Genomic DNA, 15,081 nt, shown 5'->3' with positions numbered 1-15,081 from the left:
ACACATATTAATATGGGTCAGATTGGCCAAGTGCTGGCTGACCAGTGTATTTCCTTGCCTGATGTTTGAAATCCCTCTCAGAAAGAAAATTCTGTGCAACAATTCTCCATGGCATTTCTTAGAGAATCAGAAAATAAGTTTATAGATCTCAGGGGGAAGCTACATCCTTGAAAAACTGCAAAAAATTCTGTTGCAAACTTTAGTGGCACAGCAGAAATTCCACATCTTCCTTGTTTATTGCAGAAGCTTGGAATTGCCCTCAGCTGTGCTACTGTGGCTCAGTGTTTCCTGTCCGAAATATTTTCTGCTGCTCTGTAGCCCACAAAACAGGACATTAGTTTTTCTTGACCAAGAACATTTCCCAACCTCTTTATAAGTAGTTGTGTCTGCTGTCCTTTCTTCTTTCCCTGAATCCCTTCCACTACCTGCTGCCCCTCAGTCCTGCTCCCCCAGATCTGTCTGTTCACGACCCCCAAACCTTAATCTTCCTGTAGCTGCCCCTTGTGGCTGCATTTTGGGCCCTTTCCTTTATCCATCTGTTGTTTTCTCCCAGGAATGAAGAGCAGGCCAGAATCACAGAATGGTTTGGGCTGGAAGAGACCTTTAAAAGTCATCAAGTCCATGAGCAGGACACCTTCTGCTAGATCAGGTTACTCAGGGCAACCTGACCTTGAATGTTTCCAGGAATAGGGCATCCACCACCTCATTGGGCAACCTGTTCCAGTGTTTCACCACTCTCATTGTTAAAAATGTCCTCATTATACCTAACTTATACCATCAGCTCTCTTTTCACTTAAATCTATAACTCCTTGTCCGTTTGCAACAGGCTCTGCTAAAAATCTGTCCCTTTTATTATTATACTCTCCCTTAAAGAAAGGCCACAATAAGGTCTCCTTGGATACTTCTCTTCTCTGGGCTGAATAACCCCAACTCTCTCAGCCTGCCCTTATAGGAGAGGTGCTCTAGCCCCTGCTAATTTTTCTGGAGCGCCTCTGAACCTGCTGCAATAGATCCATACCTTCACTGTTCTGCTCCACACTACTGGTGTTGATGCAGCTTGTTTTGTGATGTTTTTAGAGTGGCACCAGAGTTGCTGACAACAATGTCTTAGGGTGTTCCTCCTTTGCCAGTACCACTTAACCCCTGAACATCCTGAGACCTCTGCAGCAAGCAGGAGGTGATAAAAGAATTGGAAATCAGTCGCATGAATTTGACTGGCGCAGTGTGTAGCATTTGCATTTATTTCTATCACTTAGCTGAAGCAGCCAGGAGACTTTATCAGCAGCCTAGAATAGTTCAGAAGTGCCACACTTCATCCTGATACAGGGTTTGAGCAGGACAGCCAGGGTGCAGCTGCTGTTCTCAAGGTGGGAATTCCAGATGGATACTGGGTACAGAACCGTGCTGCCACTGCTGCCATAGCTCCCTGTGGGACTGAGTTAAAAACGTGGCTTCTGAGAGCTCAGTGAGGGCTCTCCCATCACTCCAGCTGCTGTGCTGGAAGATCTCCAGCTGTGTTTGGTTCAGCTGGAATGTGCAGCTCCCTGAGGAGTTTGCTGTGACTGTATTCCAGAGCATGGAGTGAGTGTGAGGCAGCGTTCCCTGAGGACTGCAGGGGCTGAGTTTGCAAAGCCATGAGCTGCAGTCAGAGAACCCTGACCTTTGTATTAGTCACTCCTGAGTGGATCCTCAATATTTTCAGGCTTACTGCACAGAAAATGTCCAGTTTTGTTCAGCAGATCCACAGCCTGTTCAGTTGAGCTGCATTATCACAGCAGATACATTCAAGCTCTTTCCCTGCTCTCTGAAAGCTTTCTGTTAGAAGTCATTCCATGTGGAGGTAGCATGATGTTCTGTCACTATTTTAGGCTGGATGGTGTCTGAGTTCATTAGCTGAAGTTTCCCAAATGTAATTTTTCCCTTTTGTGATCCTCAATTATAACGAACCTGTTAATTAAAATTTCTAATTTTTTTGTTGTTGTTTTTTGTTTTTGTTTTTTAAGAAATAACTGTGCAGATTTTGAGAAGAGATTGTTTTGTCTATGGATCTCGGTGCTTTATGGAAGAAGAGGATAAGTACTTATGTGATTTGGAAACTAAAATAGTCTTTTTGTCAAACCCTAAAAAGTTACAGGAATGACACAAAAGATTCTTAACAGAATTGAAGGTGTTTCAGCATGTATTTTTCATATAAAGTTTTAGAAGTGTTGTGATTTTAGCCCTAAATTCTGGAAATTCCAGCAGGGTCATTCCTGGATTACTTTGATGAACACTTTGCCATACTTTTGCTGCTAAATCCCCCAAACATATGAACAGCCAATTCTTCTAGAAGAAGTTTTGAGGACATTAAAAGCTTTCCTTTGCTCAGGAAAACTGCTGCCCTCACTGTGGTTTGCTTACTGTGCCTTTCTCCTTAAGACATGCTTTGGTAATAGAGAGACAATAATAAAATATTTGCAGTGCCAGAAAGTGGTTCTGTTCTGTAGCACCTTCAGTATAAATCAGATGCTTCTGCCTAGAAAATCCCCTTTTAAAATTCAGCTTGACTGTAGTTATTGTGCATTTGAACTAATAAATGCAGAAAGCTCCCTTCCCTTCTGACTTCTCCTCAGGTCTTTCTCAGCTAACAGAGGAGCAAAATTATTTAGAAAAGAAACAAAAGAAGAAAGGGAAGTTCAATAGCACCCAAAGGAGAGAGAAGAAACCATCCCAAGTACAAATGTGTTACAAACAGGTTCCAGCCCCTGTCAGTGCCTGGCTGTTCCAGATTCTAGGAGAGCACCTGCCCTCACTTGTGGGAGAGGTGGGATGATCACATGAAGTTCTGCTCCTGATGCCTAAGTGTCAGTGCTCACCCTGAAGCATGGCATTTTATATCACAGCTCAAAAAGCTGTGCTGATATAAAAAAACTAATTTTGGGCATCATTCCTTCAAATGTGACTGGTTAAATTCCTGGCTTGAGCAATGCTCTGTGGTAGGGGGACCAATGAGCTCCTAGTTTGCATACAAGCATTTCCTTTTATTGATTTTCTCTTTTATTCGGTACCTCTTTTTCTTGAGTTGCATCTTGAGGAGAAATTTTCTGTTTCCTTTGTATTATTCTTTAAATTATGATACTTTTTGTGTGCTCTTTTATCCGCCTTTGTTCAAAACACTGCTTCCCTTTAAAGTATCTTCCCTGGGATGTGCTTTCTTAGCTGTGATTGTTTCTGACCCCAGCATGTGAACCTAATTCCTTTGCAATAACTGTTTCAAAGGGTACTGGCTAGCTCAGCTTTTTTTAACCTAAGCCAGGGTATAGCCATTGATTATCATTGTATTAAAAATAATGATTTGTAAAAATAATAAGTATTCTTTTTCTTACTGATGTCCTTGCAAAAGTGGTGTGCAAAAGGATTTTAAGCAAAGTTAAGATAAAGCAGTGATTGGGCTTTTCATGTCAGCAGCTCTCTCTTGTGCCATTGGATTTGGAGCACCTGGAGGCAGGTGAACAGTTCAGACTGTGACCCCAGTGTGCAGGGGTTCCTACAGACTGGTGTTGATAGTTCTATGCCATGAGGCTGGTTCCCTGCCTTTCAGATTCCTGACTCTTTCATACTGGCAGAATGAAATAACTGCTTGAATACTTTCAGGTTTTGCAGCTTCACTGCTTGCACTTGTTGCCAGAACTGCACTGCTGGGTGTATGCAGTGTTATCTTGGAGCACTTGAGTATTGCCATCATGAGGAAGGATTATTTGTACCATTTTTTGATTTATGATACTAACTTAGAACTGTCTACACCTTTGGGGGAGTAGTGGTTTACACATATGCATGTGATAATCAGTGATGCCCAGTCTTCCAAATGGAGTGGGGTGGCAATTTTGTCCTCCTGCTATTTTACTGACATGCTGCTCTGGTGCTACCATGAAAAATTTTGCTGTCCAGCTTTTTCCCCTACCCTTAATTTTATCACCCATAACATCAGTTCCCACTTCAGCCTCATCTTCCCTCATGTTCCCCCAGCCCTAGGGCAAGGGAGGGCACAGCTCCAATGGCTTCTCTCTTAGTGGGCATGCCAGGGTGCAGTGGCCTCTCTCTGCTTTCCCAGATAAAGTATTTGGAGGATTTGAGAGGGCAAGAAAGGGAAGAATAGCAGAGTGAGAGGAGCTAACAAATCAGGAGTGCTGCTCATGGAAGGAAGTTGAGTTTTCCATTGGCATTTCCTATTTCCCTGTCCTCTTCTACGAGACTGATGTGTGGGGTCATTAGGGGATTGCAGTCCAAGCCCAACTCACCCAGCTGCCTCTGGCCAGCAAAGCAGGCAGCTTGTTAGGAGGGACATTCCCAGAGACAAGAGTGATATTTATGTGAGCCCAGAAGCTTTTCTGTGTCACTTGAAGACTAGCTCAGCCCCAGCCAAGAAATTTGAGTGGGCAAGATGGTTTTCTTTGCTGTTGGTTGTTCCTGTATTTTTAAGTACTCCATCTTTAATTGCCTGAAATATTAGTAATAATACAGAGGATTCACTACAGAGACCTCCTTTTGAAATGCTCCCAGATGAAATGAATGTCTGCCTTTTGATTCAGGTTCAGCCTCCCAAATTTCAAGTGTATTCACTAGTACAGAGGAACTTACTTTGCGCTCAGGGATGAAAGTGTAAATAAGATCTTTGACATGAATAAGGAGAGCAGGCTGTTCTCTGAGTGCTGCTGAACTGTTTCCATTTGTCCTCTGGAGAGCTGTAGGAAAGGCCTTTCCCCTTTACCTTGTACAGCAGTTTTTGGAGATGATTTGATTCTTTCCCTACCGCATACCTCAATTCCTATTGCAGGGAAGGAGTGTGGGGGTTAAACATCTGGTTCTATCCAGTCTCTCAGCCTAGGTAAATTACTGGAATATTATTCCATTTTTGTCTATAAGACTGGCAAATTGGCCACTTGAAAATGTCACTTCACTTTTAGCATTCCAGTTGTTACAGGTTTTTAGTGTCTGTATTAAAAGTAAATATAAAGAAACTTTTCCATTATTAATCCTCCTTGCCTGGATGGTAGGCTATCATAGACTTAAAAACAAAAACACTGACTTTTTTTTTTTCTGCACTTTTGATAGATTGGGGGAGAAAAGTTCCACAGATCACAGATCTGTGGTTACAGCAATAATGTTCCCAGGCTGTTTGAAGATAAACGTGGAATAGGAGGTGAACTGTTACCTGGTCAGACCCTGAAAATTACCAACAGTGTGTTTCCTGAAGCAATAGGAAGTAGTCCTCCTTCTTGGATAGCATTTGACAAGCAGGTATGTAGAAATCCTTTTTTTTTTTTTTTTTTGATGAATAGCTACAATATGACAGAGTATAACAATGAAATTTCATTAGTCAGATATTTCAGAAGATTACTTTGTACATGCAATAAAAGCTCCTAGATAGGCAAAAAGAGTGGTACTGGGTATTTTTTTCATTATATTAATGTATTGAACAATTAATATAAACACATATCATGCCATACATCAATATATAAACATGTTTCTGTGTTGGGATACATCTCCTACAGGATTTAACAAAAATAAAGAAGTGGGAAGCATATTCCTTTCTAGTGAAAATGATGACAGTAAGGGAATTATTTGGCAAGCTGGTAAAAATGAATGTAAGGTAAAACCCAGTCCAGGAGAAAGCGTGTCTGGGTGCTTGGGAATCATTAAACTCAGTGGAGTGCTACATGCTTGGGATTCACTCATGCCATCATTCTTGAATGCTCAAAGTCCTGTTGACTTCTAGACTTCTGTATGATTTGTCATTGTGTAATTGAGTATGTCTGATACAGACACAGAGATTTAAAATTAGGATTTGATTTTTTGTTTGTTTGGTTTTTGTTTGCTTGGTTTTGGTTTTTTTTTTGTTTTTAGTTTTTTGGTTTTTTGTTTTTTTGGTTTTTTGGTTTTTTGGTTTGGTTTGGTTTTTTGGCAAAAATTTAGTGACACCTTTTAAGTTAGAGAGTTATCAAATAACTGTAACCTGTGATGGCAGGAATTTTGTAGCACATTGCTTTTGTTTGCTATGTTTAAATTCACATTAAATTCTACTTAGAGATATTTTATTCTAACACAAAAAGTCTACAATCATGGTAGGAAAATGATCCAGAAAAAGGAATCATTCAGCAGATCGCAGAAATGTTGCATGACTAAATGATTATGGTATTTAAATATTGAGAAAATGGCAAATCTCATAATTTTTGCTTTAAAAGAGAGGCCCTGCAGGTAATTGGAGTACAATTACACGTTCATTTTTGGCAGAGCAGAACTACAACAAGAAAATGTTAGGTTTGAATAGCTCACGTGCCTTTGGTTGGCTTTGCCTCTGAGATACTTGGTATTGCTCACAGAGCAACCTGCTTGGATATGGCCTGGTCCAGTGTGCCCAGGTGTTGAGGCTTCAGCCAGACCTGGACTTACTCTTCCTGCTCCCTTCTTGGAGCAAGGAGCGTGTATTGCCTCCTCAGGCCTTGGATCCAAGTCTATGGAATTCAGGGTTCAGTAGGAGGCAGAGGGACCTTCCAACGAGCATCAAGTCCTGGCCTTGGCTGGTGAGAGGAGCTTGGCCATTCCTGATCTAATCCATGTGTGCATCCACAGGGCAGTCCAGGACAGGAGTTTGCAGGTTCAGAATTGGGCTCTGGAGGACTCATGTGTTTGTATTAATGGCAGCTTGTTACAGGATACTCACTCTCCAAGTAATTTAGCTTCCCCAGTTAAGAGCCTGGAATGCAGCTCTGTCCTCCAGTGCTGCAGTTTGGGACTCAGCAGAAAGCACTTAATGACAAAAGGTTTGAGTAGGTGTTTATCATTGAAATATCAATTTCTTACCACTTTGGCTGTTAAGTTTCAGTAGTACCATAGCAACTGGAAGGACAGGCATAAAACTTCATTATTGAGTAAGTTGAGAAGTAGTCTTTGTAGTTTCACTTGCCTAATAGGAAGCGGGTGTAAATTTAATTTCTTCTACAATTAAGTATACACACAAGGCTTCCTGAGCTTGGAATGATGTTTATAATTTGACTGCCACAGGTGCCAGGGAAACTTCGTGGCATTTTACAAAGTGCTACAGAGTATTTGTTATTTTTTGTTTTCATAGGTAACATTTAATTTTTTAAGGAGCGGGATGGGAACTTTGTAGTTCTGTACTTCAGATGAGACTCCAGTTAGGAGGTGTTACATGCTGAATATTTTTAAGACTATCTTTGGTCCAAAATGAAAAGTAAGTCATCTTCATTTCTGTTCCTTCCCCTCCTCACACTTCTCGAATCATCTGCTTTGATCTGCAAAATTTCAGTTGGTTGCTGCATGTATTTCAGTCACACACTAGCATGTTGATAAGGGTATAAAGAGAATGAAATGTGAGTGCAAAAGAGTCTGCACAAGCTCCTCAAATGGGATAAACCAGGGCATAGGTGTGTGCTCAGAGAAATAAATAAACCCAGTGTATTAAGGATGTGATTGAGCTTGGAGTTTGGTGCAAACTGCTTTGCCTGGCTGGTGTCTCATGAGACAACTGTTCTCAGAAGAGAGCACTGACAAAATTAAGAACAATTAGTGATGAAGCAGAGCTTTTGAAGAGTATGTTCATCAAATGTTCCCTATTCTAGTGGGTCTGGCAGAATAGGGGCAAGAGGGTGCAGAAGGTTCCGTGTTTCCAGTGACTTCATGGGTTATCAACAGCTGGGTGAGGAATTAAATTTTGATTGTTGTCATCTGAAGCCCACAATGTTCAGACTGGAATACAGTGGTTCTACCATAGCACATTTTATGTCCCCTGGAATGTTCAAGAGATTTATACAGGGCTCCTGGTCATTCTAGAGCAGTAGCTGGAGGCCAGGAAGGATCATTTGGCCACCAAAAATGGCACTCTGCACCAGTGTTTAGACAAATGGAAAGAGGAAGAGATGTTGCAGATTGATAGTTTGTGTTGCTTCTGTTGTATGTCAGATGTTTTGTCCAGTGTTTTTGTGTTTGATACATGAAACAGTGAAATCCACAGTTAAAAAATGTGGACAAATATTAATTTTAAAATTTATTTTCAAGTCTGTACATTGTTCAGAAACTTGCATGTTGTACTAGTTGAAAAAACTGTAACTGAGTTTTTTAGATTTCTTTGTGCGAAGATCTAATGCCATAAGGTTTAACAGGTAATGGTTGTGTCATTTTATTATAATTTAAATTTTATTTCTCTAGCAGTGGAGGGTTACAGTGCAGCAGAGTTGATACCAAAAATGTGTGTGTCATACTGTTCAATGACAGAAAAACCATTTTCACGGTTGCTGAAAATCAGTGAGATCTGAGCCTTTAAAATAATTTCTGGGAACAGAATTATTCTCATCTTGCACTTTACCTGCCTGAGAGAAGTCTGAGCAGGACACAGGGTCAGGTGGCTGTTGTTGTGTGCTCCTGGGCATGCTGCTACTTCTCTCTTCCCAGATGTAGAAAAGGAGGTTGTTCTTGTCCATGAAGTGTTATAAAATCTGTGGATGACAGAGTACTCATGAGTACTCCATGAGTACTCATGGAGGCACTTTGGGATTCCCAAAGGCACATGCAAAAGGAGTGCAGACTATTAACCAGTGTGTTCTGTCATGCAGGGAACTCAGCCAGCTTACTAGATTTCAAACATTTCCACCTCATGGTCTGCTAGATATTTGTTGAAACGTAGGGAATGGCTAAACTGTATTTTTTTCAATGCTTCAGGTTGTCTGATGAATCAAGAGTAAAGGTAATTGCATTTATTGAATATAACCAGTGTGGAACATTAAGTATAAATTAACAGTCATTTAACCCAAATGTGTTGGGGGGACATGATGGAAACATCTTTTAATTAATGCCTTCCTGCACATACTTACCAAAGCAAGTATCCTGCTAGGTAATGCCCTAGGAAGTAGATACATCTCTCATGTTCCCTTAAGTTTGGTGTTGGGGTTAAAAACTGATACCAAGAAGTGCAAAATTTGTGTAATGGTGTCTGACTTTGAGCTGGGATGTCCAGGTGTGAGGGCCAGTGAGCACCTACCCTGTGAAGGTGGGGTGGTTTTTTTTGCATTATTGCTGTTACAAGAGACCATAAAGAGAAATTGCTCACTCTGAGATTTCCTCTCTCACTGAACTGCAGAACCAGGGAAGTTTTGAAATGCCAATATCACACAGCTGTAAATGCCTCCTGAAAAATGCCATTTCTCTCTGATAGTCTTCAGTACCATTCATTTGAACACTTGCAGGATCTGCTTAAAAAGAACTCTTTCCACTTACCTTGATGATAAAGCCATTGCTGTCATCATGCTCTGTATTTTCTAGTAATTCATAGAATAGCAGTCTAAAATTTGCTTCAGTACCTAGGCAGCTCATTGTGTTATCAGAAATGCTTTGTTTGTAAGACTTTCCAAGCAACCTGCTGATAGTTTTGTATTTGATTTATTTCTTTACTTTAGAGTTCCATCTCTGCTTAGATGCTGTGATAATAAAAACACCAAGCAAAGAATTTTAAATTTATGTCCTTTAATGTGGATTTCTGTTCTTATATTTCTGAGAAATAAATCTACCTCCTAAAATCCATGCATTTAGTTACTTATGATCTATACAAGTTTATTTGACATATTTTGCAAAAGCATTGGAGATTTTGCTGCTTTATATTTGTTTATTGTTTTTAATAGGCGTTGAATTTTGAGGCCTATTTTGAAGAAGAAGTGCCTGAGAAAAATCAAGAGCTGTATAGAATCAGACACTGTAAAATATATTTCTACCCTGAGGATGATACAATTCAAGTGACTGAGCCTGTAGTGAAAAACAGTGGCATAAATCAAGGTATCTGTTTTTATTGGCACCTTTTTTCCTCCCCTTTATATCTCTCTTCAATACAGTCTTGGTCCATTCCAAAGGATATAAAATGTGAGTTCTTACAGCTAAAATGGGGTGTAAATGCCCAGGTATAAATTGTCTTTTCTTGTTACATATCATGATGCGAAGTTTTTTATTGTCTTAGTTTCTTAAGATGTGGGTTTTGTAAGGCAGAATCCTCTCCTCTACTCAAACGTACAATTTTTTCTCTAATATAGTCATTTGAAATCGTATGATGGTAAGATCTTTGTCAGTGTTATGTCAGTCCTGCAAAAACAATTTGTGTTCTAGATCTCCATTCCTGAGCCTGCTCCTCCCATCTTGGCACTGACAGGGAGTTCTGTGGGAGCAGCTCTGTAATTGTTCATGAGCTACTGCAGTGTCTCTGCCTTTATTGAAGACAAGAGTCTTCTGTGCCTCTGGCTTTTGGTTCTTTTATGATTAAAGTGCCCTTGGCACAGTAATTCTTTCTTGATGCTTTTAAGTTGAGGAGCTGCCTTGCTTCAGTGTCACATCCCTGCTCTGGGACCAGCCTGAGGACTTCAGGAGGAGGGTTTGCTGTGCTGATTTACTGGGGTATTATTGGACTTGGTTTATATTAAGAAAATGTGATCTAGCGGTCAACATCCTGTTGCAGAGGGGGAGCACAGCTGCTGCTTCTTGGTGTTCATGGGTCACTGCCAGAATTAAAAGTTTTCAAGGGATATAATCCAGAGAAGCAGGATGTCTTGGGATGACTGCACCTCCCAGTCCCCAAAGATGTTTTGTACATTTTATACCTTCTTAGCACAGTAATTTTCAAAAATAAGTTAACTATTTACCTACCCTGTTCTTTTCCCAGATCAGCAGATGCTATAAATTTCTCTGTGTACAGAATAAGATAGTATTTAAAGGTGTTATGTGCATCATTACTATTAGGGCTGGGATAAAATTGCCTGTGAATCTCTTAAGACAGTATTTCAGGTGTTGCTGTTCCTTTGTTGAGTAGTTCCTGCCAGAAGTTTTGTAGGGACTGGTTTTGAATGCAATGAAATCTTGTCCTACTCCTACCTGGACAAGTGCTTTTTCATGTGAAGAAAAGCATGTTGGGGCTCTTTCCCTTACCCCCACCCTGCACCCATATGTAAGATGGGGGAGACTTCATCAGGTTTAGGTTTTCCTTGATCTGTGTGCCCCAAGAGTGGGAGCAGCTGCTTCTGGGGTTTATGGCTTAGAGGAAATGTCCACTGACAAAGGAAGTAGAGAGAGTCAGAGCTGATACCTTTGAGAGGGAAGGTGGAAGCCAGATTCTTTAGAGCAGGATAAAGCATATTCAAAGCTGATTCCTTTGAAGAAGTTATTTTCATTGTCTTTGTACTATGGGTTGTGCAGGCTGCCTCTTCAGCCCTAATGTTCCTGGCAGTCTAGTCCTGTTCTTTTGGCAACAGGAAGGCTACAATTTCCTCCTGTTTCCTTGGTTGTACCTTGTGTTAATGATTGCTGGAGTCACCTTTGATACTAGACCTAAAATTAACGGAATAGTATTAGAGAAAAACAAGAATTTTCTCAGTCTTCCATGCAAGGATGTTTTGAAAGTCTCTGAGATTTTCTGAGTACTTTATGTGGGATAAATATATATATGCAACATATTTACCTGATGGATTAAAAATAAATGTTCCAAGACCTCCAAAGTGCACTTAATTTATTTGTCACTGGTATCTGGGCTGGTAAGGAAACTCAGTGTATTGGTTGTGTTTAGGAAGGAAGAAAAACTGTAGATTGAAAGGCCCAAGGACTATTTGGAATGTGTTTGGGCTTCACAGTTGATGCATGGATATGGGGTCTATACTTTATCATAAACATCTACATAAATATTCTTCTTGTCCTAGAAATTAATATGATGTAGAGTGAAAGAGATGATGGAGACACCCATCAGAGGGTTCTCTTCTCACATGCACTTGGAGTTTGACTTCATGCTCCATAACTGAAGACCATTGACAAAATTGCTATGTTAAAGGCTCTGAGTATTTGTTGAATACATGCAAAAGCAATATTTCTTAAAAATATATACTAAATAATTAACTGCTAATCTTACAGTTTTCAATAAAGAATTGTCCCATTTCCTCTTTTAATATAATTCTATCTGTCTATCTATCTTACATTGTTTAAGTTTTTTCATCCTGACTGGGAATTTTTAAGCCCAAGAGCAACAGGAGTGTAACTGTCTGTATTGTGGAGCTGGTAAACCAAAGCACAAAGGAATGAAAATCTTACCCATGATCATACAGAAAAGGTCATTACAGGGTGAGGAGCTGCACTGAACTGAAGTTCAGGATCTTGACCATCATGCTGCTCTCTGCACATCTGCTGAAATACAACTTTTCAGTTAATTAAAATTCCAGAGATTTGTAGAGGCGAGTTCAGCTGTAGGAGAGCTTAGGTTGCTAAAAGGCAAACTGCACTGAACAAAAGAGCACAGGTGCATGAAGAAAAATGTGTGAGGACATCAGGAGCAGGATGGGCTCAGTCTGTGTGAAGGATTGGAGAGTTGCAGTGCCAGGAAAGGGATTGTGTAAAGGAGAAACAGCAAAAACCAATGATGGATAAAATAGAATTGAATTGTTGGAGGCAGAAGGTCACTTTAACTTGGGTATTTGCCCTGTCAAAAAATATGTAAACCAGACAGCTGGCATGGCTGTTTTCCAGAGGCTGCTTGGAGAGAAGGTAGAGCTGTGACAGGGTAGATCAAGCGTAGATCTTATCTTGGCTGGTTAATGCCTTGAGGCCATGGGATTACCAAGGCTTGTGCCATAACCCACAAATGAGATTTTGGCGGTCTGAATGGGTGTCTGGGAATGGTGGGATGGGAGAAATGCAGTAATTTCCCATTGTACTCTTGTAGTGCCTGTGGTTTTGTGGAAAGAAATTTGGACAGGCTTACAGACTGCAGGAAGATCTGGTGAAGGAACAGTGGTCAAAGAAGTTAGAAGAATTTCTAAATTGAATTATGATTTTACAAAACTAAAAGAAATTGGCTTCAGAGAAAAAAAGCAAGAAAATATGTTTTTACCATTGATCAAAATCTCAAAGTAATGAAGTAAATGATCTGTGGGAAATGTTTCAGTGACTTTAAAAACTGCCTTATGAAATTGGCTGCTGTACATGGGCATGAATTTGGACTTACAAGGTTGCTACTAAATAGCTGAAATTTAAACTTCATTTAATTTTGGATACTGCCTTGCTATTTGGCAAATATTAGAAACATTAGAAAAAATCTGTACTGAGGAGAGAATGCAGTGACCTTGAACTTGAGAAACCAGAATCAAAGCAAGAAACAGCAGGACAATCACAGTGCACAAGCCTCAAGTCAAGATAAGGAGAGAAGGACAGTAAACTTGAGCACATAACAAACTCCAAATGCTTCTTCCACAGCCAGAATGATAATTACTCTTTCAGTATATAAAAAAAAAAAAAATTCCCCCATAGAGAGCCAGGCTATGTATGGCAGTTGCAAGTGTTTTGTACATATAATTCCCAGTTAACAGGACTGTGGCTGGCTGATACTGTCTTATCAAAAGGTCATTTCTGTTCCTGTGGGGTTGACTGTAGCTTCCAGTGCAGTCCAGCCCCTGCAAGCCAGAGCAGAGTGGAGCAGCTGGCTGGTTTCCCCCAAGGTCAGCCAGCTGAAAAAGAGAGTGGAGCTGCCTCCTGGCTGGGTTCCCAAGGCTGGCTGGCTGGAGAGGAAAGTACAAGTGGGAAAGTGAAGTTGCATCAGCTCCTCCAATATAACAGATTATCTAAGAGTTTAAGCCTCCCCCAAGGCCTTGAAATAATTGTGATTTTGCCATATTTGATGGTGGCCAAATCATGACCTTGCTATGTTCTGGAAGGGTGAATAAGTGAATGTAAGAAGCCTCCTTGTTTTTTTTTTTTATTAATTCTTTGTGTTGCAAGAATAATAGTGGTGGCTTCTCCTCTTTCTGTGCAAGCAAAGCATGTACAAACTCCAGGTATTACTCATTCCTCTCCTCTCTCTAATGCACTCGAGCTTGTGCAGAGTCAGAGAGCTGTGCTGAGGAAACTCTGGATGCCATTTAATATCTTCTGCAGAGAAGAGAAGCAGCAGACGCCAAATCATTTTCTGCCCAACTTTGTTGTCAAAAGGCCTTCACTACTAGTGAGATCTCCTTAAGCAGCTGCTGGGGTTGCCAAATAATCCAAAGCCACAAGAGAAAAGAAGATTTGCCACAAATTATGGTGGGAGCTCAGTGCCACCACCACTGTCAGACAAAAGCAGTACCTCAACTCCCTTTCCAAGAGCACAGTAGAGCAGAGCCTTAGTCTGACCAGATGCAAATATTTAAATCAACACTCAGTGGTGCAGTAGAATGTCCTGCTCAATAAACTGACAACCAAACACCCATCAGGAATAGCAATCCATCCTGAGCAACCTGAAAATTGCACGATCAGATGCTCCTTTAACAGCTTGCAACAAATTTCTAGACAAAATGTATTATTTTCCAGAAGGAAAAACAAATTTAAAATGATGAGATCTAACCCCAGCTGATCAGGTTTTATTAAATTTCAAATTCAACATTATGAAATGTACCCTCTACATGTGTACATCAGGCACAGTGATACCTAATAAAAGCAAAGGATTGCTACAGATAATATCTTTACAAGACATTTTCCATTAGGAAAGAAATTCTTCTCCCTCAGAACAAAATGGGTATATGTGTTTCACCTTTAAAAATGATATGAAAAACAAGCTGAGGCTGATTCACCAAACCTGAAGTGAATATAATCTCTGAAAACATCTCATATTGGAAAATCATCAACCATTATGTTTTAGTTGGAGTGATGATTCAACAAGATTTGCATGCTCTGACTTACCCCATTATCTGTTGATTTACCTAAGAATTATCCAAAATCTGGTAAAATATTTTAAAGTATATGGTTTTGTTAAAGCTAATGCAATGCAGTTTTACATCCCATTAAAATGTGCTACATCCCACATTTACTAACACCTTTCATGAAAATATATCCTAGATAGGTATATAATATGCTTAAGCAGATAGAGGTTCAAGTTTATTTTACAAAGGTCAGTAGCCAGAATGTTGGATTCGGTACATGTAAAACATCAGGATGATGAATGGGTCTTAAATAATTAATTAAATGGGAACATAAAGTAAATCTGCTTTGTTGCTTTATTCCTCTCAAAAATTAAGGCTATGTTTTCATTGTACA

At 40.1% G+C, this 15,081-nt stretch overlaps 1 protein-coding gene across 1 annotated transcript in view; it reads left to right on the top strand.

The window, feature by feature from the left end:
- The window catches only part of EFHC2 (EF-hand domain containing 2), a 57,016-nt gene that overhangs the window by 2,791 nt on the left and 39,144 nt on the right, over positions 1-15,081 (top strand). Inside the window, exons 2-3 of the mRNA XM_072935274.1 lie at positions 5,092-5,277; positions 9,672-9,822. Coding sequence (XP_072791375.1) covers positions 5,092-5,277; positions 9,672-9,822 — 337 coding nt within the window. The remainder of the gene's footprint in view (positions 1-5,091; positions 5,278-9,671; positions 9,823-15,081) is intronic.

This window comes from Taeniopygia guttata, chromosome 1, assembly GCF_048771995.1.
Source record: "Taeniopygia guttata chromosome 1, bTaeGut7.mat, whole genome shotgun sequence".
Classification (NCBI taxonomy): Eukaryota; Metazoa; Chordata; class Aves; order Passeriformes; family Estrildidae; genus Taeniopygia; species Taeniopygia guttata.
The sequence above is the reverse complement of the archived record's forward strand: the minus strand, read 5'-3'. Positions and strand labels throughout refer to the sequence as shown.